Raw genomic sequence first — 21,011 nt, 5'->3', positions numbered from 1 at the left:
CCAGCGCTTTTATTGGCCTCCAGAGAATAAGGAGATATCCCAGAATGCTTTAAACTAAATTACTCCCTTTGTTTTGTTATGCAGCCTCTCTTTGTTTTGTTGTGAACCTCCGGAGCTCCCCGTTTATATCCGGAGCTGCTTATCAGCTCCTGTTTGCTGTGATCAATCTGTGAACAATCAAATGAGATCCTCCTCCCTGTTGTGAATGAGCTCTGTGGAGCTCCTCCGTTGCTGCTGCTATCTAAACAAACACAGCTCCTGTTTGCTGTGATCATCTGTACCTGGCTGTAAACAATCAAATGAGAGGCAGGCAGGGAAACAGCGGGGAGTCGTGTTGCCTGCATGCTGTTTGCAATTAAGAGTTAAGACTAAGGGGTCGGAAAAATGTTCTGATTTTTCAAGTCAGGAAGCTAACACACAGTGTTGGCTCCAAAAATCCACTCTCTCTTTCCCCCCGCTCCCTGTCACACTAGACCCCACTCCACCCCCCTCTTTTGAAAAGCACGTTGCGGCCACTTGAATGCTGGGATAGCTGCCCATAATGCATCACTCCCAACAGCGCTGGAAATGCTGCAAATGTGGCCACACACCAGCGCTGGTAGCTGTGAGTGTGGCCACACACCAGCGCTGCTCCTACACAGCTGGATGACCAGCGCTGCAAACTGTAAGTGTAGCCAAGCCCTAAGCTCTGAGTAACAGTTGGATTGTTTAAATAGAACTACGTTGCAGAAAGCCTCCATGGGTCTTGCATGCTCCCAGGTTTTCTTCCATGGGACCTTACCTACCAGAATTGACTGTCTACTTTTTTTAACTCCATTTTCCTTTTTCTGCTACTCTCACTCCTCCTTTCTTTCCGTAGAATAATGATTTCATTATTCTACGGAGTTCAAAAAAGTAGACAGTCAATTCTGGTAGGTAAGGTCCCATGGAAGAAAACGTAAGGGATAAATGAGTTCAGGAGAGCTGGCAGCTTCTCAAAGAGAAAATATTAAAGGCATAACTGCACTATCCCAAAGTGAAGGAAACAAGAATAGTAAGAGGCCAATACAATTCCATCAGGAGCTCTTTAATGACCTGGAAATCAAAAAGGAATCCTAAAAAAGTAGCAACAGAATAACTGCTAAGGAGTACAAAGAGAAGTGAGTGAGGTAATAGTTTACTGGACCAACTTCTGATGGTGAAAAACAAGATTTAGGCTTTGGCTACACTTGCATTTCAAAGCGCTGCCGCGGCAGCGCTTTGAAGCGCTAAGTGTAGTCAAAGCGCCAGCGCTGGGAGAAAAACTCTCCCAGCGCTGTCCGTACTCCACCTCCCTGTGGGGAATAACGGACAGCGCTGGGAGCGCGGCTCCCAGCGCTGGGGCTTTGACTACACTGGCGCTTTGTAGCGCCGCAATTTGCAGCGCTGCAGAGGGTGTGTTTTCACACCCTGCTGCAGCGCTGCAAATTTGTAAGTGTAGCCAAGCCCTTAGAGCTACACCAAGCTTTTCCTCAGGTCTGGGAAAGGTACTCCCAGTTTCACAGCTGCGAGTTTTCACAGCTAAATACAAGATCAAACACACAGTTCAGCACAAGTAGTTAGCACATGTGCTAAGGGGCCATTCAAGGTGATGTGGCCTGCTAAATCAGACAAAGGAGGGTTAGTGGGTTACAGATTGTTATAATAAGCCATAAATCCAGTGTCTTTATTAAGACCATGATTTTTAGTTTCTAGCAAAGCTATGAATTTAAGCTCCCAGGCTCATCTTTCTAAAACTATCAAAAAAACAGATAGCCATCCAACAACAACAACAAAAACTATAACTACTCCACAACCCACAGACCACCACATCTGGGAGAAACCATGGGACCAGTACCCACCACATGGGCACTAAACAACATCCAATCATCAGTTTATCAAGACTGGAGCTGAATTATCCATGCTCTAAGGAACCGAACTTCTGCCCTACCACAAAAACTGATTTACTAACATGTGGAGAACTAGAAGAGGTTCTCTAAATACATATGGAGCGAGGAAAAGTGGAGGTCCCTCTACTTTGTGGGGAAGTAGAAAACTGATGACATCAAAAAAGCTGAGGTGTTTAACATCGATTTTGATTCAGTCTTTACTAAATATTAAACACAATATTAACAACAACGAGGAAGATGCACAAGTCAAACAGGGGAAGAACAGATTAAAGAATATTTAGCTAAATTAGATGTATTCAATTAGGCAGGGCTGGAGGAAATTCATTTTAGGGGGACTTAAGTTTCTTAACAGTTCTAAGATTGATTAGGTTATTTTTGAGACCTCTTGGAGGAGGGGTGAGGTCCCAGAGGGCTAAACAAGGGCAAACCTTTGCCCTGGTACCTATCTTTAAAAAGGGGGAAACAGAGGACTCAGGAAATTACAGAACAGTCTAACTTAGATGTGTGGAAAGATACTGTACTGGAACAAATTATTAAACAATCAATTTGTAAACACCTAGAGGATAACAGGATTATAAAACAATAGCCAGCATGAATTTGTCAAGAACAAGTCATGTCAAATAATCATAGTTTCCTTCTTTGACAGGGTTACTGGTGTAGTGGATAGAGATTTTAGTAAGGCTTTTGACACGGTCTAGATGAAATTTCTGTAAGGCAGGTTGAAAGAGTATTCCCAAGGCTGTCAAAATGGGAGGCCTTATCTTACCACACAAGAGTCAATCCTGGATCTGGTTCTATTGGTTATTTCCATTAATGACTTGTATAGTAAAACAGCAACTATGCTTATGAAATCTACAGTTCACACTAAGCTGCACTGTAGGGCTGCAAGCACTTTGGAGGACAGTATTAGAATTCAAAACAATCTTGATAAATTGAAGGATTGGTCTGAAATCAAGATAAAATTCGATGAAGACAACTGCAAAGTACTACACTTACGAAGGAAAAAATCAAAAGCATAACTACAAAATGGCTCAATGATAGTACTGTTGTAAAGGATTGAGGGTTACAGTAGATCACAATTTGAGTATGAATCAATGAGGTTGTTGTGAAAAAAGCTATTATTCTGGGATGTATTAACAGGAGTGTTGTATGTAAAACAGGAGGTAACTGTCCCGCTCCACTCGGCGCTGATGAGGCCACAGCTAGAGTACTGTGTCCAGTTCTGGGCACCATACTTTAGGAAAACCATGGACAAACTGGAAAGTGTCTAGAGCAAAAAAAACACAAAAACAAAAACACACAAACACAAAAAAGGTCAGATTTTCTAAACCCTTATTACTAGGAAAGTTTTTAGTCTTGAGACAAGACTGAGTGGAACCTCAATCTTCAGGTATGTGAAGAGCTGTGATAAAGAGGACAGTAATCTATAACAGGGGTTTTCAACCTGGGGTCTGCAGACTATGTCTAAGATTTCCAAAGGGGTACACACTTCCATTTGATTTTTTTTAGTTTTTTGATCCTATAGTAAGGGAGAATCAGGTTAGAGATATTAGGAAGAGGGGAAAAGCAAATGATAATTAAGCTCCAGAATAGGCTTCCAAGGGAGGCTGTGGAATCCCCAGCATTGGATATTTTTAAGAACTGGTTGGACAAATACTTGTGAGAGATGCTCTAGGTTTACTTGGTCCTGCCTCAGCTTAAGGGGCTGGACTTGACCTCTCAAGGTCCCATCCAACCCTACATTTCTAAGGTTTGATAATGGTATCCAGACTCCCACAGCACTGGAATGTTATGTTTTTGTAGTAAGAAACCACCTCAATGCTCTGCAATCATTAGTCAGAAGGTATTTGTTTCATTTTAAGAGTGTGTATAAACAAAATTATTTTTCCTTTATAGATTCCACTGAAAGTTTTTGGATTTTGAATTCAGTGACATTTTCTATTTATTTTAAATTCAACTAAATTATTTCCTTACATACCATTTTAATATGTATCAGTTGTGCAAGATAAAAATATAGACTAAGTTACAGGTTACACTAAATATATTTACTTACAACTATAAACAAATTGATTCCTCCAACCAGTTCCAATATCAGATGAAACTAGGCTACTCGAGTTGGAGGAAATAAGTTGTTCCATTTCTCTCATTCTATGTCAGTTACAATGTAGAACAGGGGTCGGCAACCTCTGGCACATGGCTCACTCTGGCAGGCCAGGCCAGTTTACCTACCTGCCGTGTCCGCAGGTTCAGCCGGTTGCAGCTCCCACTGGCCGCGGTTCGCTGCTCCAGGCCAATGGGGGCTGCGGGAAGCGGCGCGGGCCGAGGGATGTGCTGGCTGCGGCTTCCGACCGCCCCCATTGGCCTGGAGCAGTGAACCATGGCCAGTGGGAGCTGCAGTTGGCCCAACCTGTGGACATGGCAGGTAAACAAACTGGCCTGGCCTGCCAGAGTGCTTACCCTGGTGAGCCGCGTGCCAGAGGTTGCCGACCCCTGGTGTAAAGTCTAAATACAGATTAGATATGTCCCTTGCAAGGAAAGTGAGTTCCAACATTACCAAGCAATGGCCTACTTATTTCTGCAGCACACAGTGAACCAGTAGTACCAATGATGAACCAGTAATTCCTTGTTTCTGCAAGCAAGTGTTCTAGATAACTAATTATGAAATCCTATAAATGCTCTGATAGATAAGAAGTCTTGTCATTATCTAATGTTTTTTTACTTGACCTTCTTTTAACTTGCAGAACCCAAGAAGTTACATACAATTTCCATAAAGCTCTGTGTTCCAGTACAGAAAGCTGTGATCTGTTATGATACTGCATAGTCAGATAGCAAGGCAAGAGCAGAGCAGATCTTACAATAAAACTGGCTGAAAGCTAGAGCCATTGGCTTAAAAGTCCTATAAATATATATTTAGTGAGAAAAAAGTAAACTCTTCCAGTGACCAAGTTTTCCCAATAAATAAAATAAAGCTCAGTTTCATTTAACAAAAGAAACTCCAAGATTATAAATCTGAGTACTTTATACAGCATTAAATATTACCTACACAGAACAATTAAGCAATTGTATATCAGTGTGCTGTAAGGGTGGGTAAGAGGCAGGAAGAATTCAATGACAATGCACAATACCACTACCAACCCCAAAAGGAATTCATCAGTCAGCCTTGACCTTAATCCTCTACTTATCTATTATGGTAGATATACCTATCAGCCAATCCTGTTTCATGACAGTAATGCCTTATGAATTAACAGTGAGTTTCATATTTAAAAGGACATTCGTCACAAATTAGCTGAGGTCAAGTGTTTCATAGAAGACAAACAGACTCCATTGGAGCAGGTGACAGCTGTCTTGTTTCACTAGCACTTGTTTCCAAACCAATCCACAGAGCAGCCATCAACTACTCTGCATGGAGATATGGGTAAAGAAAAAGAAGGCAGAAGAATGGAGAGCTCCTTAATAGGATAGCATAGTAAAGTCACAGCAGCTGCTAGTACAACATGAAAGCTGTCAAAAAGGGTCAGAATTCACTGACTGCAAGTAGGTTTGGAAGGATTTGATTTTTATTTGTAAAGGTCGATTTTTCCATATGCACACAGACTGACAAAACACATTTCCATCGATAAAACTTTTACAGATAGGCAAAGTAAGAAAAATATTGCTGAGTCTTAGATTCCCACCTTACAACATGTTTTATATGCGTTAATGGAGGCTACATAAAGCATGTATCTACACTCTGCTAAAACTGCTGGCTCTGGTGTTAATGTTCGTTACAGTACAGTTAATGTACAGTTACAGGGGTCAAAGTTGAGGAACAATATAAATGCAATTATATTTGCGGTCTGCAGCTCAGCTGCACATGTACAATAACAGAGGCTAACTTTGTTGTTTTATTTCTATTACAAGTTGCAGAAGAAAATCCCTAAAGGAATATTGCAGCAAATACACTGACCTCAAATTCAAAACAGTGACAAAGCCTGGAAAGGGACAGAAGGACATTTTGTACTGCAAAGTTTATAAAACAGATCTCTCATAACAGGCAAATTGTACTGCTGAACATGTGAATAGTAAGGTTCATGATATTAAAAAATGTCATGAAAATATAAACAACGCTTTAAGAAACTTGTTAGGGAAGAATGAGACAAAAGAACCAAGAAGCTACAGATTTTCATGCAATCTGGTACTCATGTTGTGCTTTGAAGCAATTTGAGTGAATTCAGTGCATGGTTTGAGCTTTTTATTAACTATGCTTCCAGATCATCATCAACTGGAAAAAAATACCTCCCTGAAGTTTTCACTCACCATGCTGCAACTAGGGATCTTTTGAGTGGTGGGAAATTCTCTTTAGTAACTGATGCAATTCCACAGCTTGCTGGACACCCAGCAATTAACATTCTTGCAGTGTTCTTCAGTGACAAATATAAATCAATACATACCATTTAAATCCTCTGTTGCTCCTCAGCGCAGTGCAGGAGTCATTTCAATTTGGATTCAAGACATTTTGGAGAGTACAGCCACACATAGGAAAACTGTCAATCAACAATGCTCCACAATGCAAATGCAATGCTTAATGAAAGACTTGAAAGAAATGTATCCACATCTGCTGCACATTCCATGTATTGCTCATCTTCTCCATGTAGGCTTTGATAAGGCAATCAGAACTGATGAGTTCCGCGACATCAATGAATTTGAAATACATTTTCCAGCAATATTTAAACATACCAACAGGCAAAGGTGAGCATTTTTTAAAGTCTGACAACCAATAACATGAGCCCATTGGATGTGTCCCCACCCACCCCCCATTGTACAATTGCGCTGGTTTTTCTGGCTCAAGGCAACACAATTCATTCATGCACACTGGGACAGAGTGACACTCTCATTAAAGGCGAGGATATAGTCAGCTCAAAGAAGGCAATGAAACTATACTGGATTGTTGAGGACGATGGAAACCTGTGAGAACTGTATTGCAAGTTATCTTTTCTTTTTGTATTTTGAGGGGAAATCCATGGGGTTCCTTTGCAAATGGAAACAAATGCACCTCAATGCATCACAATGATCTGCAGCTTAACCACTATTTACAAGTTGCGGCTGATGTAGATAATGCCTTTAAGAAATAGAAGGCAAGTCAATATGCTCCAAAAGTGATCCCTTTCATCTGCAATGTGTGCTTTCACACCAGAATTTCTAAGCCAACTGAAGGCAACCATATCCCACAAGGTACTCTGACTCTATGGATCGGGATTTCAGTTTGATCCATTTGTCAAGGCCCAGATGTCACACAATTTTAGCAACTACAAAAATATTCTGTGTATTTCCCTTGCTAGGCAGACGAGTTCAAGCATGATTTTGACTCGCATATGGTGTGCAAAGTGCCATGTGATGACTTGAACATTAGATAATGGAAACCCAGCCATTGCGTGTCATGTCCAGTGCATCACCTGCACTCAGAATGCAATGTCTGTGGAAAAATCATTGCTTTGAACTTTTCAACAGACAAACATTGCATATGCCTCTGTGAAAACCAAATTGGACAGCTCAGCGTTTTGTACTGTAAGGAAATATGTTCAAATTTAGAGATCTTCTGAAATCTAGAATCATCTGCTGACTACCAAATAACTAGGCATTCCAGTAACTGTAATAAAAGGCCTGAGGTGGATGAGTGTGCACATATGCATACACGTGTTTTGGTGGGGGGGGAGAGTGTCAGGGTGGGGGTGGGGAAGGAGCCTCACTTAAACCTACTAGTCATACCAACCTTATAGGCAAAAATCTAGTAATTTTGACTTTTCAATTAGACTTGAACTAGCACATGACTAGTAAAACCAAGTATGATGAGTTGATGTAAGGATATTTACTTTTATATATTTCTATATAGGATGTTGACAATTTGTGTTTTAATGGTTTATAAAGCTTTAACGTTTTCGATCTGAATGTGGCTTTAGTAGAGATGTTCCAGTTGAGGAACCTCATATTAATGAAGTCTGGATAACACATTTTGGCCAGGTCTTTATTGACTACCCCGAAATGGCTTTTTAATCTAATTCAACCATAGTTGGTGCAATGAGGAATTCGCTCTTTAATTTACCACTCTGGCCTTCAGAAACAGACAGTGAACTCTAGTCATTTATTTTAGCCCAATGATAGAAAAAAGTTCCAGGGGAAGATTTTTCTCCCCACTGATGTTTTTCAGAAGAATCTTGACTGGTGTCTCCAGTCGTGGCTAAATTATTTACTGTCATTAGTCATGCTGGAAGTGCAATATCACAGGGTTTTTTTTGTTTGTTTGTTTTTTGTTTTTTTAAAGGGGACCAAAAAAATCCTGATTGATATAGACCTATTAATCTGTTAAATGTGGCAGGGAAAATGTATTCTAGATTTTTAATATCTAAATTTGAAATGTGGACTTGAAAGGCTAATTTACTACACAAAGAGCAAAGTGGCTTTAGGGCTAGTAGAGCCACACCTGACAATTGTTTATTTTATCCTATATGATTTATAAATATACTGCAGTTAAGGGTACTAGATTGTATGTGGCTTTCATAGATCTTAAGATGGCATTTGACTTTAACAGAAAAACTGTGCGTAAAATTAAGAAGACTTGGGTATCGATCTAAGACTTCTGTATATTTTGGAGGTTTTACACCAGAGCAACACCTCTAGGGCAAAAACTAAAAATCAACCCAGACTGCACTATTTTCCCTACTTCTAAGGGAGTATGTCAGGGATAACTTCTAGTGCCTCTTTTTAATTAATTTTATTAATGACATGGTGTATGTTTTAAAAGACGGTAATGCCTCTCTGCCACAAATTAAGGGTAGACCTATCCTGTTATATGCCAGTATATTTGTTTTATTGCAAATTCCAAGAAGGCTCTGAAGGCTGTGATTTTTCTTCATACTATAATTCTCAAGACCTGGTTGTCAATTACGATTTTGGGAAGAACCCTCTGCAAATTGAGGGGAAGACAGGAGGCCACCTTGTAGAAGAAGGCTCTGCTTTTATGCATTTAGGGATGAAGTTTCACCATGTGGGCCACTGATCCCCTTATCATAAAGATTTAAAACAAAAGGCCCTTAGCTCTGCTCAGGGAGTGCCCTGTTTTACCCACTCATATGGTGGGAACATAGCTGGTGCAGCACTAAGTTTTTAATGCTACAATAATATCACAGATGCTTTAGGGGGTCAAAATTTAGTTTAGAGACCAAATGTCAGCCACAGAGATAGTTCAAAATAATTTTGAGGAGACAATTCTCCCAAATTCTGTACTTGCCTCATTTTTACATACCGAGGTGGGTTTTTTTCCCTTGTAAGTAGAAGATCTTGAATTGCTTTTTTTTTTTTAATTTTGGTCTGAGTACTCCTTATTTCCATGGTATAAGACCCTCCAATTGATTTTATTTAGGTTGGGTTTTTCTATTATTGACTTAGTCAGTATTGTTTAATTAACTCAATCAATTACTCAAACAGAACCACAGATATTACCCAGCAAGAAGATGTGGCTATGATACATGATTCCAAGTTTGCCTTTTGGTTTTCTACTTTGAAGACAGCCCATGTTTTTGAACTGTATTTGAATGAATTATCAAAGGCATATACTCAATTAAGATTCCAAACCATGGTAACTGCAGTCCTCAAAAGTTAGATATGGAAAAGTTCCTTCAGATCTTCATTTTTGCCCATGTGAATCTGGAGCACAGGAAGATTTACCTCATCTTTTAGATTATTCAATTTTCCAATTTCTGAGAGAATCACTGATTTTATCTTTTTTGTATAAAAAGAATCTTTATCAGCTCAAAAGATTTTTTTTTTTTTAGTATTTTCTTAATGCCTGGTAGTAAATAAATTGATGGTAATTTTTGCCCTTTTAGCATTATGGCTTAGAAGAGAGACATTTTAATATATTATGTGGCTGTTGGTATAGTTTTAGATCATGTATGTTTTCTGTGTTTACAAGAGACATGTCATAGGTTATCTAATAAAATTGATTAAATCTCATTGTCTACAGTCATTAAATAATTATCTGGCCCCCTTCCATAATTTCATGGAACTGTAAAAATTTAAATTAAAAAAGCTTAAAAATAAATATTTGTTGGAGTTATGAAAAATAAAAATCAGGTTCCACCAATCCTAAGTATAAGGGCTAAACTGTCAGTCATGTAAACTCTTCCATGCAGGACATACAATTGGATTTTTTTTTCTTTTTTAAATTTTGCAGTAGCCTGCATTACTGGCTCTGTTGTGCAATGGGACAATAGAACAGTAGAGACTCTCGGCAGGTACTGCTAATATATTGCCACATTTGTCTCTAACCCCATTTCCCCTGCTCCCAAGTTTCTTTCAGCATTGCAGTGAAGCAGCCTTTCCAAGCATTTAGGGAGAAGTAACCATATGCCCTCTCCTTGCCCGAAAACTCTAACCACAAAATCCAGATTTTACATAATCTGAGGGCCACAATTTTAGTTATAGCTATACCAATCCCAAATTGTTTTACAATTGTGAAATTATTGTTGCTCTTTCAGAGAGCTTTCAGAGAGCTCTCTAGAGTGAAAAAGTGAGGTGTTTTCTTCATGTTCAAAGAATCTTCCTGAAATGATGATCTATTTATAGAATGTCAGATGCAGTACATGAATTTTTGATCTCTTGAATTATATAAAGGTAGCACAAAAAATACATTCATTTCATACACACACACAGCTGCCTCCACCTTTCACAGAAAAACAAAAACCCCACAATCTCCTCTCCTTCAGAATTGACCATAGCATTTTTAGAGTGGGAATATGAATATTTTCACCACTCATTTTACCCAGTTGTAATTATACCAATCACAGACTGACCTCAAGATTTTGGAAAAAGTCTTCACAATTATTTTGTCTCCTCCCCACCCTCCATCACCGGGGCGGGGGTGGGGAGAGAGAGAGAGATCTGGATCAGCAACAGTCTCTACTGATAGAAGAGTAGCTGCTCAGAATAGTGACAGCTATGCATGGATCCTATTTAAATATATAATTTGGTATATTTCCTTACAAGCTCTAAGGAATTGGACTTCCTTTATCAGTCAGAGGTTTGCCTAGACAATCTCCTTTTTCCTCCCTCCCCACCATTATTTATCTACAGAAAGAAGAGTAACAACAACCTTGACATAAAATAAGCAGAGATGCTCCCCGGGTTACGCAAACCCGACTTACGCAAAAAGTTCTGTAAGCTTTTCTTTTTTTGGAGGGGGGGTGGTGCTAATTGTCGGGTATACATCCTTGATTTACGCAAAATTCGACTTATGCAAGGCGTTCCAGAATGGAATGCTTGCGTAAGTCGGGGAGCGTCTGTACACAAAAACTCATCACTTTACCTACTTTAAAAAAAAAAAGACAAACATGCAGGAAGTTTCCAGGTACAGTAAATGTGATAAAGGAGAAAAAGGTTTAATAAAATTCACTGTCCTAGGAGTTGTGTGCATATTTTCCTATTTATTCCTTTTTTCCAGTTACGTATGCACATCTCTCCTTCCATCCATCTCCATAACATTCCCACGCTTATTCCCACTATTGTCTTCTTTCTCTGAAAGACAGCATCACCTTTCTTCTCTACTAACTTTCATAATCACATCCACTTCCTTGCTCTTCCATATCACTGTTTCATCTTCTAGTCTATTTATGTCCTTTCTGCTCCCCAGTGACTCATGTCGCCTTTGCTCCCTCCTATATTTCAGTCTTTAAGATCCACCCAACCTTTCTCCCTTGTGTGCTCCATGCACACACTTTGCATTTATAAAACGTAATGCCTTCCATCTGACCTCTATACATTTTAAAAACTAGTTTAGTCTGAACTCCCCAGAGAGATTACATCAGTATTCTTACTCTCATTTATTATAATAAAGAAAGATTATGGGTCTGATTTGCAGAGGTACTATACACCCAAAGCTCCATATGAAGTCAATGGGAGCTTCAAGTGTTCAGTGCTTTAAAAAGTCAGGCCATAACAGAGGATTTAGTAAGTTCCTAGGTGCGTAACTTTCACTGAAATGAATGGGATTTAGGTGCCTAAATACCTTTTAAAAATCTGGGCCTAAGTGACTTACCAAAGGTAACACAGGGCTTGTCTTCACTACCACGCTTCAACATAAATGGTGAAGACATGCTATGATAATGGGAGAGCGCTCTCCCATCAACGTAATTACTCCACCTCAACGAGAGGCAGAAGCTATGTCAGTGGGAGAGCGTCTCCTGCTGACATAGTATGGTGTAGATACTGCTTTAAGTCTATGTAACTTGCGTCATTTGGGGGGGTATTTTTTCACATCCCTGAGCAATGCAAATTACATCAACTTAAGCAGTAGTGTAGACAGGCCCCAAGAAAATTCATTCTCATTTCCATTCCTTAAGTATGAGGCCACTCTTTCTCTACTGCCATCACTCCTCTTTAAAAGATTACGAGAAAATAGTAACTATCCCATTGCACTTAGCTATCAAACAAAAAATTTTGTTCATAATATGAACCTCCAGATTTAGCCACACAAGGAATACACCTCAAATGCACCCCTAATGCTCTGGGTCAGTTCCCTCAGCACTTTAAGGGAGATTTCAAAGTTCTCAAAGCAACAAAAGGGACTGTGCTGGAACTGGCACAATGATTTCTGATGTGCTCTTAGTATGCAAGAAGGATCAGTTGAGACAATGACTTTTTTTTTCCAAATCAACCTAAGCAACTCCTACAGAATGGGAGCACAGATATTAGCACTAGCTAGTTAAAATGAACTTTGAGCATTAACGTAAAGGCATCAATCTTTCAATTCACTTGAAAGATACTACTTTTCCCCTCAGGAACACTGAAATTTATTTCAATCTTGTAACTAAAAAAGGAACTCTCTCACATCCCTCCCATTTGAAAAGCATATGTGAAATACACCTTACTAAGCAGAATTTTATTTACAGAATTTTCCTTGTTTTTGAAAAAGTGTACCACCACCTTAGGTCAAGTCTACAATTCATAGGGGGCTTTTTGTTTTTTTTACCCATATATCTATTTTGATAAGGGATATGATTTTTTTTTAAAACCAAAACAGTTACACCAATAAAAGCTCTAATGTGAATACAGTTATACTAGAAGAACTATTCCCCTGGTATAAACACATTTACACCAGTTTAACTGCATCCACAATAAGGGGTTGAATAGCTTTAGTTATACCTGAACAGTGAATGCTGTGCTACTTTCTAGTGTAGACAACCCCTTACAGTAGGAACACAAATTTCCTGTCTTTCATTTAATGAAAGACAATTCTTGGTTGCTTTTCCTAGCTTACCACTCCCAACAGCTAACGGAACACATACATAAATCGCAGTGTCCATCCCCCTTCCACTCCAGACATGCTGTATTTCACAACTAGCCTTGAACGAGAATCCACTTGTTCTCACGTCTTATTGCTCTGAAAGGAAGACTGATTAAGAGGCTCTGGGGCAGTAGAAGGGTAGGTTGGATGGGGCTCTCTGTCTCCCCAGACTTGCTAGAAATCAATAGGTTTGAGTCAACAACTTCCTTGGTGCTCAATTACTGTATTTACAAACAGGGCCGGCTCTGGCTTTTTTGCCGCCCCAAGCAAAAAAAAACAACAAATCAAAACCTGCGGGCCGGCCGGAGCAGCGAAGGGGGGGGGGGGGGGAAGGAGAACCACAAACCTGTGGGCCGGCCGGAGCAGCAAAGGAAACAAAAAAAAACCTGCCGGGCTTGCTACGACCTGGTACCATTACCAGCAGGGCGCTCCCCTCCTCCGTGCTGCTGCTCCCTACAGGGCGGCCGGAGCAGCAAAGGGAAAAAAAATGACGCCCATTGGAATCTGCCGCCCAAAGCACGAGCTTGCTCAGCTGGCGCCTGGAGCCGGCCCTGTTTACAAAGTTCTCTGTTCCAACTGAACGCCATTTCTTTATCTGCTCAGGTTAAGTATAAACTTTCCATCTTCCCAATTTCTAGTTGTGACTTACCACTTTGTGGTGGAGAAATCCTGTAATGATAGACCTCCCTGTCATGCTTGTTTATGTTTTATTTGTAAAGGGAAGGAATTATCCTACCTTTTATATGCTTCATCTGTCTGCAGCACTGGTATGAGCTGGATCTGAGATTATTCAAGCATTCATACTACAATTGACACTTTTAGGTAGCTTTGTTGACAACCATAGTACAGGCCTAACTGCAGAAATCAGATTAAAAAGACATTAAACTATATCCATTTCCCTGGCAATGCAGGATTATTCCCTAGTAGGGCTGTTGATTAATTGCAGTTTTAATCAGACTGTTAAATAATAGAATACCAATTGAAACGTATTAAATATTTTTGGATTTTTTCTACATTTTAATATATATTGTATTCTGTGTTGTAACTGAAATCAAAGCGTATACTACTTTTAGTATAAATATTTGCACTGTAAAAATAGTATTTTTCAATTCACCTCATACAAGTACTGTAGTGCAATCTGTCATGAAAGTGCAACTTACAAATGTAATTTTTTTTGTTACATAGTGGCACTAAAAACTAAACAATGTAAAACTTCAGAGCCTACAAGTCCACTCAGTCCTACTTCTTGTTTGTCTGAACAAGTTTGTTTACATTCGCAAGAGATAATACTGCCCTCTTCTAATTTACAACGTCACCAGAAAGTGAGAACAGGCATTTGAATGGCACTGTTTTAGCCGGCATTACAAGATATTTACATGCCAGATGTGCTAAAGATTCATATGCCCCTTCATGTTTTGGCCACTATTCCAGAGGACATGCTTCCATGCTGATGATGCTTGCTAAAAAAGATAATAAATGTGTTTAATTAAATTTGTGACTGAATTCTTTGGGGGACAATTGTATGTCCCCTGCTCGGTTTTACCCACATTCTGCCATATATTTCATGTTATAGCAGTCACGGACGATGACCCATCACATGTTGTTGCGACTGAAATCAATACATTTGAAAATGTAGAAAATACCCAAAAATACTTACAATAAATGGTATTGTTTAACAGTATGATTAATCGCGATTAATTTTTTTTAAACCACTTGACAGCCCTATTCCCTTGTTTATTCTTCAGTGCTTTTCCTTGGGTGACTATTCCCTAGATCTCACTGTGAGGAAGTCTTCCCCAATATTCCACCTACATTTTCTTCCATTTCAGGGCATGGAGACTGGATTAACCTTGCAATGATCCTCTCTAGCATAAAATTTGAAGAGCAACTGCTATGGGGATTCATTTTATTTTGTTTTATATCAAGGTAACTTCCCTACCCACACACATTTTCAAATACAGTCAAGTCCATGAGGGGGGAGGGAGTCTGAGCTTGCCTCATACCAATTAACTACTTTAATACAATTAGTAGTCCAAGGAAATTTAATAATAGGGGGTAACACTGTACTGAACCCAGACATTTCTTTTCTTCACCAATTTCTCAGATTTTACAAATCTCTCTTTACCACAAACATTTTTCCTACTCTGTCTGTATCCTCAACCCCCAGTCTGTGCATGCTTTAGTCATCGCATACTCCCAGTTTGGAAAAAGAATCTTTCCTTTTGGGTCCGCTTTTCCTTTTGAGGAAAGAAGAGTTTTTCATTTCTCCCTTTTATTATTCACTTACCAACCCATTAAGAACAAGGACTCTCATGGAAGAGGCCCTTCTTCTGGCCCTGTAGGGTTTGATTTCCCTCTCTTCATAATCTACCAGTAGTGCTTCTTCAATTACCTGTGGAACAATCCCACTGTAAAGTATTGCAGGAGCCACACAGAAACTGACACACACCTGGTCATTTTCACTCAAACTGCAGCTGGGTCATAGCAGATTGTTCAAGGACAGGTGTGAATGTGTGAGAGAAGGAGGTGAGAAGAGGGAGAAGGAAATAAGAAGGTGAACAAAGAAAGTATTTGGAAAGCAAGTATTTCCTTTTCTCCCTCCCCTCCAGGAATGAAGCACTCTCTCCCTTCATTCTGTTGTCTTATTCTACTTCTTTATCTGAGTTTTCATCCCTTTGTTAAGGCTTAGAAAAAACTGACATATACACCTCTACCCCGATATAACGCGACCCGATATAACATAATTCAGATATAAAACGGTAAAGCAGCAATTGCGGGGGGGGGGGGCTGCACGCTCTGGCAGATCAAAGTAAGTTCGATATAACACAGTTTCACCTATAACATAGTAAGATTTTTGGCTCCATTATATCAGGGTAGAGGTGTACTATAGAAATGAGAATACAGAAAAAGATAGACAGCCCCACTGCAGAGGTTCAAGGAAAAAATCCCCAAGCAACTCCAGCTGTTGGGAAAAGGAGAAGATGCTTCAATTCCTTCAGATTATTTTCTCCAGATTCTCCTTCAGGGCTCCATCTTTTGTATCAAACAATGATTCATTAGTGTTAGAAAAGGATGAGGAAGGATGGTCCAGCAATTAGGGCATGAGCCTAGGACTTGGAAAACTGGGGATCAGGTCCTTGCTCTGTCACGTACTTTCTATGCGACTCTAGGCAAGTCACTCTGTTTAGTTTCCCATCTATAAATGGGTATAACTACTTCACCTCACAGGGGATAAATGCATTCAAGATTGTGAGGTGCTCAAAAAGCTACTGAAATGGCCCCCATTACTGTAGTAAGACAGTCCAAAGGACCCCAGATGCTGTTGTCTCTTCCCCTTTCTTCCTTTCCCATACACAAACCATGCAAAAAATCAGAACTTCCTGGCCTGCAACTTCCTGGCTCTCCTCCCACACAAATGACTCCCATGTTCACCTCTGATACCAGGCCTAGCTTTCAATATCAGCAGCAGACTAAAATTGACCATTCTTGACAATTTTACTGAGGTTCTAAATTGCAGTGGTGAAACTAACCATAGTATTGTTAATTTCATGCTGATGATGCTTGGAGGGAAGAGGTGTGACAAAATCTATCTAGTTAAAGCAGTTTAAAAGACTGTTTGGATACTCAAAACAATACAAATCTGGATTATACTGCTTTAGCAATGTAAGGAACACGTTTAAACTCAACACCCATGATCTTCTGCACTGGTTTAACAAAATCAGTTTAAAACCAATTTAAGTTAAACCACCTCAACTTCCATGTTTAGACAAGGCCCTAGGGGTTTTACACCAACAGATTTGTACACTCTTCTCTCCTCCCTCTCAAGTTTTGTAGTTTCTGCTGTAGCACTTCAGTGAAGATGCTACTTTACCAACAGGAGAGTTTCTTCCATCAGTGTTGTTAATCCACCTCCTCCCGTCAACATAGGACAGTCTACACTGGGGGTTAAGTCAATATAACTGTCGCTCAGGAGTGTGGATTTTTCACACTTTGAGCAACATAGTTACACTGACGTAAGTTTATAGCATAGATCTGGCCACAGATAAGAGTTGGCCAACTGGCTACAAATACCCAAGCAACAGCAAAAGGAGGGCAACAGGAAAAAAGACAGAAGTGCATTGTCAGTGCACTGCTAAACAGTGGGTTGCTGCTCCTACATTCTTCTCCCCACCCTTCCTGAGCACTGTGCCTTCCGCTATCAGACAGAAAATAGAAATGTTTTAAGGCAACCCCCTCTCTTCACACCTCCGTTCCATCAGCATTCTTTACAGAATCCCGACTTTTCAGAGCTTAACGCTTAAGAAAATGGAAAGATGTTTAGAAATAATTCTTGTGCCATTTTTTGCTTTCCTTGTTATTTCTAGGGACATTTGCATGACAATTATATCTGTGTGTCTTAAGAGTTAGTCTTTTCATGCAGTTTGTGCCCTACTACTTGGGGGCATAATCCTCTGTGATGACAACTGTTTCCACAGCAACTAGTTGTGATGTCACAAATGAGATTAATCACTTCCAAGGGAGTGCATCAGGGTGTTTTATGCAAATATCTATATTAAAACTTGTTCACACTTCAACTTTTAAATAATATTAAAGAAAGCAATACATTTTAAGATTGGCTAACATGGTTCATATCAACTATAAAAGTCTTAAGCCATTCAACAACCATTTTTAAAGAACCATGTTTAAACTACAATATTAAGAATCGTTTTAAATATTAAGCGAGCTGTGACAATAAAATTTCTCTCTATCCAGCTTAGGGGGTTTGCAGCATTTGCTAGAGAGCAAGTCCATCCAAGAAATCAACCTCTTTGGCATTGTGTTGGCAAGTATAAATAAAGGTTAGGTATGGCTGCATACACAACCATTTGAACCTAGTACAAGAACATACAGATTCACACATGCACACACTGTTGAAGTACATTGCATCTACTGATTTTAGACTAGATGCAAATACCATTCAAGTTACTGTAGTTGTATACAGTGTGCCAAATGTTGAAATAAATGCTACTATTTAACACACACCGGAATGGTGGTTCTCATAAAAATGGAGATCTGGATAAGGTGTGCTAGAAATCAAAAGATGCTACTTTACCTTCTTCCACAATTCCATTCAACACAAAGCTTTTTTTGCACTAGTTACCAAGAAGGCAGTGTGGATTTAGATTGTGAAATATATTTAACTGGGTGTCAGTCAACCTGCCCTCCTCAGTGGCCCACAAACTGCATTTAAAACTCTAAATTTGTATTTTAACATGATTGTGGTGAATGGGCTAAAGCTAAACCATATAAAACAGTATTACAAAAAGAATGTACAGTTCAATGCCATTGAACACTGATTGCCCCATCTCCACACACAGGCCCAAAATCATGTTATTAACTGGTTCAGTTGTGACTCACACATGACTATGCAGCCAGCAACATCCAGCTCACCTCACTTCTGTTTTTAAACCATGCTCAAAACCCTTTTCAGACAATCTGAACATAGTTAGTATCCACACTACAGTGATGTCTACAGAGCTCGGCTGGAGAGCATGCCCTGGAGTAGGAATGCTGCAATGTTTAGGCTAGGAGAAACTGAAAAAAGAAGGTCCACAGTAATGCACCAATTCATGCGAACTACAGCTTTCATTCAAAAACTGGGTCTAATGAAAACAGCTTTCAAAGGTGGCTGAAGTTCAAAGCAATATATTGTTCTGAGATTAACAGTTTGTGGTCTTGTCTATCAAGAAGAGAAAAGGCTTAACTTTATGCTTGACATAGATGCCGAGCAAAATAAAACTTATAGGCACATAAAATATCGCAATTCCCCACAGCGTCAGTAGGTTTTTCAGTGAATGGCACCTGCCAGCCATTACACTGACATTTACAGAGCTTAACTCTGCTAGCTCAGACACGGCACCTCCAAACGCTCAGGAAATACCCAGCAGGCACTGAAGTCTCCAGAAAGCCACGGGAGAGGACCAGGGCAAGGCTGGCGCCGGGCATGGAAGATGCCCTCTGGGGACTAAGCGGAGGGGAGGGCACAGCAAAGAAGAAGGGTAGAGCTTCGGCTTTGGGAAGGGGCAAAGCGGTGCCACTGCCGGCTGCGGAGCCAAGAGCTGGTGCCCGGAGCCCAGCGCCCCCAGCCCCGGCTGGCTGGCGGGTACTTGGGCAGAGAACGGGGCAGAGGGACGCGGCTCCTTTGTTCGCCCCGAGGGCGCAGTGGCTGCGCCCCAAGTCGTCCCCCCCCCACTCACCCACAGTCGCCAGGGTCTCCAAATCGTCCAGCTTGCAGGCGTGGGGCTCGGGCGGCGCCGGGGAGCCGGAGCCCGCGGGGCTGGAGGAAGGGGCGGGCTGGGGCTCGCCCGTCCCCGCCGCCTCGCAGCCGCCGGCGCTTTTCGCCCCCACTTTGGCCTTCACGGCGCTGAGCGTCTCCATGGGGTCGGGGGCGCGAAGTTCGCGTCTCCGGAGCCGGCGCGGCCGCTCCCCCTTCAGCAGCAGCAGCAGGGGCGGCTGCCCCGCCGGGCCAGTTCCTGGTTCAGTCTCTCAGCGGCTGCCGGGCTGCCCAGCATCGCGCCCCAGCCGCCGCCGCCTTCCTGCCCCGCACCACAAGCAGCAGCGGCAGCCGCCCCCGCTGCGCGCCCTGCCTCGCTCCCCGGGCCGCCGCCGCTCCCGCCTCCCGGAGCCGCCGCGCAGACAATGGGCAGCCCGGGCGGGCGAGGCGAGCGCGGAGCCGCACACGGGGCGGGAGGAGGCGGGGCGAGGTTGGGCTTCCTGCGGCTGCGGCACAGACAGTCCCGGCGAGGGAGGGAGGCGCCCGCGGCACCAGAGCGTGGAGCGGGGTCTCTGCTCGTCCCCGCCGCCCTGCGCAGAGCCAGCCCCCCCTGCCTCGCCCCACCTGGCGGGACAAGGCGCCCTCGCTGCGCTTCCCCCACCAGGGGGTGGGGGCAGTAGCTGGCTGGTGCCTTCATAATCCAGATGCCCGCCCCGCCCACACGTTTCAAACTGCGGCTCTTCCTCCTAGCTGGCGAGCCCCACCTCCGGGGACACCTGAGGCCGCCGCTCAGTCTTTCACCGACCCCGCCACCTGGTAAACCAGACAGGACTGGGCAGGTTCGGGGGGTGGGGGCTTCCCTTGCGGCGCCCAGGCTGCGAGTTGGTTTCTCACCCCCGCATGCTCCCCCCGGTCAGAGAAGTGTCTGGGAAGAGAGAAGTTCTGATCCTGTCACACGGGGACAGCAATCAGTCCTACTAGGCACAGCTATCCCCACTTTCTATGTTTTGCAAGTGTGCATATGGTGTTAAACGATTGCATAGTGTTCAGTGGCAGACATATTTAATCCTTGACATGCTTTACACATGTAAGTGGGGGAATGGTCCTGCTATTGTGGGGAACTTTCCTGGCTTCCGCACTACCCCGGTGAAGTGGGCTGGCGAAACTATCTGAGTCCTCGCTCCCACTTCCTTTACCCAGAGGCTTCCCTGCCCTTGAGTACTACCCTTGCACTCTCCTGTCTGGCAGAGTCCTCATAACCCCAACGAGGCTGGGCCCAGGATTCCAGGGGGGGCTCAACCCCCAACCTTGCTGTGGTCACCCAGGACAGGGGCTAGGGTGTCCCCACTCCAGGGTACTCTCTCTGCACTGGGCACCTCCCTGACCCACTGATCATTTCATACAATTTAAAGCAAATACAAGTTATTTAATTAACAATTTTAAAAAAGAATAAGGAAAAATGGGAAAGGTTACAGGAAAACACGTCACCCCGCTCTGTGGCAGGGAACATCACAAACAGTGTCTCTAGAATGTC

General features: G+C 41.9%; 1 protein-coding gene across 1 annotated transcript in view; it reads right to left on the bottom strand.

Moving 5' to 3' along the window:
* Positions 1-19,873, bottom strand: part of PRKX (protein kinase X-linked) — a 106,010-nt gene extending 86,137 nt beyond the window's left edge. Inside the window, exon 1 of the mRNA XM_045002389.1 lies at positions 19,461-19,873. Coding sequence (XP_044858324.1) covers positions 19,461-19,641 — 181 coding nt within the window. The 5' untranslated portion in view covers positions 19,642-19,873. The remainder of the gene's footprint in view (positions 1-19,460) is intronic.
* Between the last annotated feature and the right edge of the window lie 1,138 nt (positions 19,874-21,011).

Source organism: Mauremys mutica, chromosome 1 (assembly GCF_020497125.1).
Source record: "Mauremys mutica isolate MM-2020 ecotype Southern chromosome 1, ASM2049712v1, whole genome shotgun sequence".
NCBI lineage: Eukaryota > Metazoa > Chordata > Testudines > Geoemydidae > Mauremys > Mauremys mutica.
Note: the sequence above shows the minus strand (reverse complement) of the source record. Positions and strands in the feature narration are given on the sequence as shown.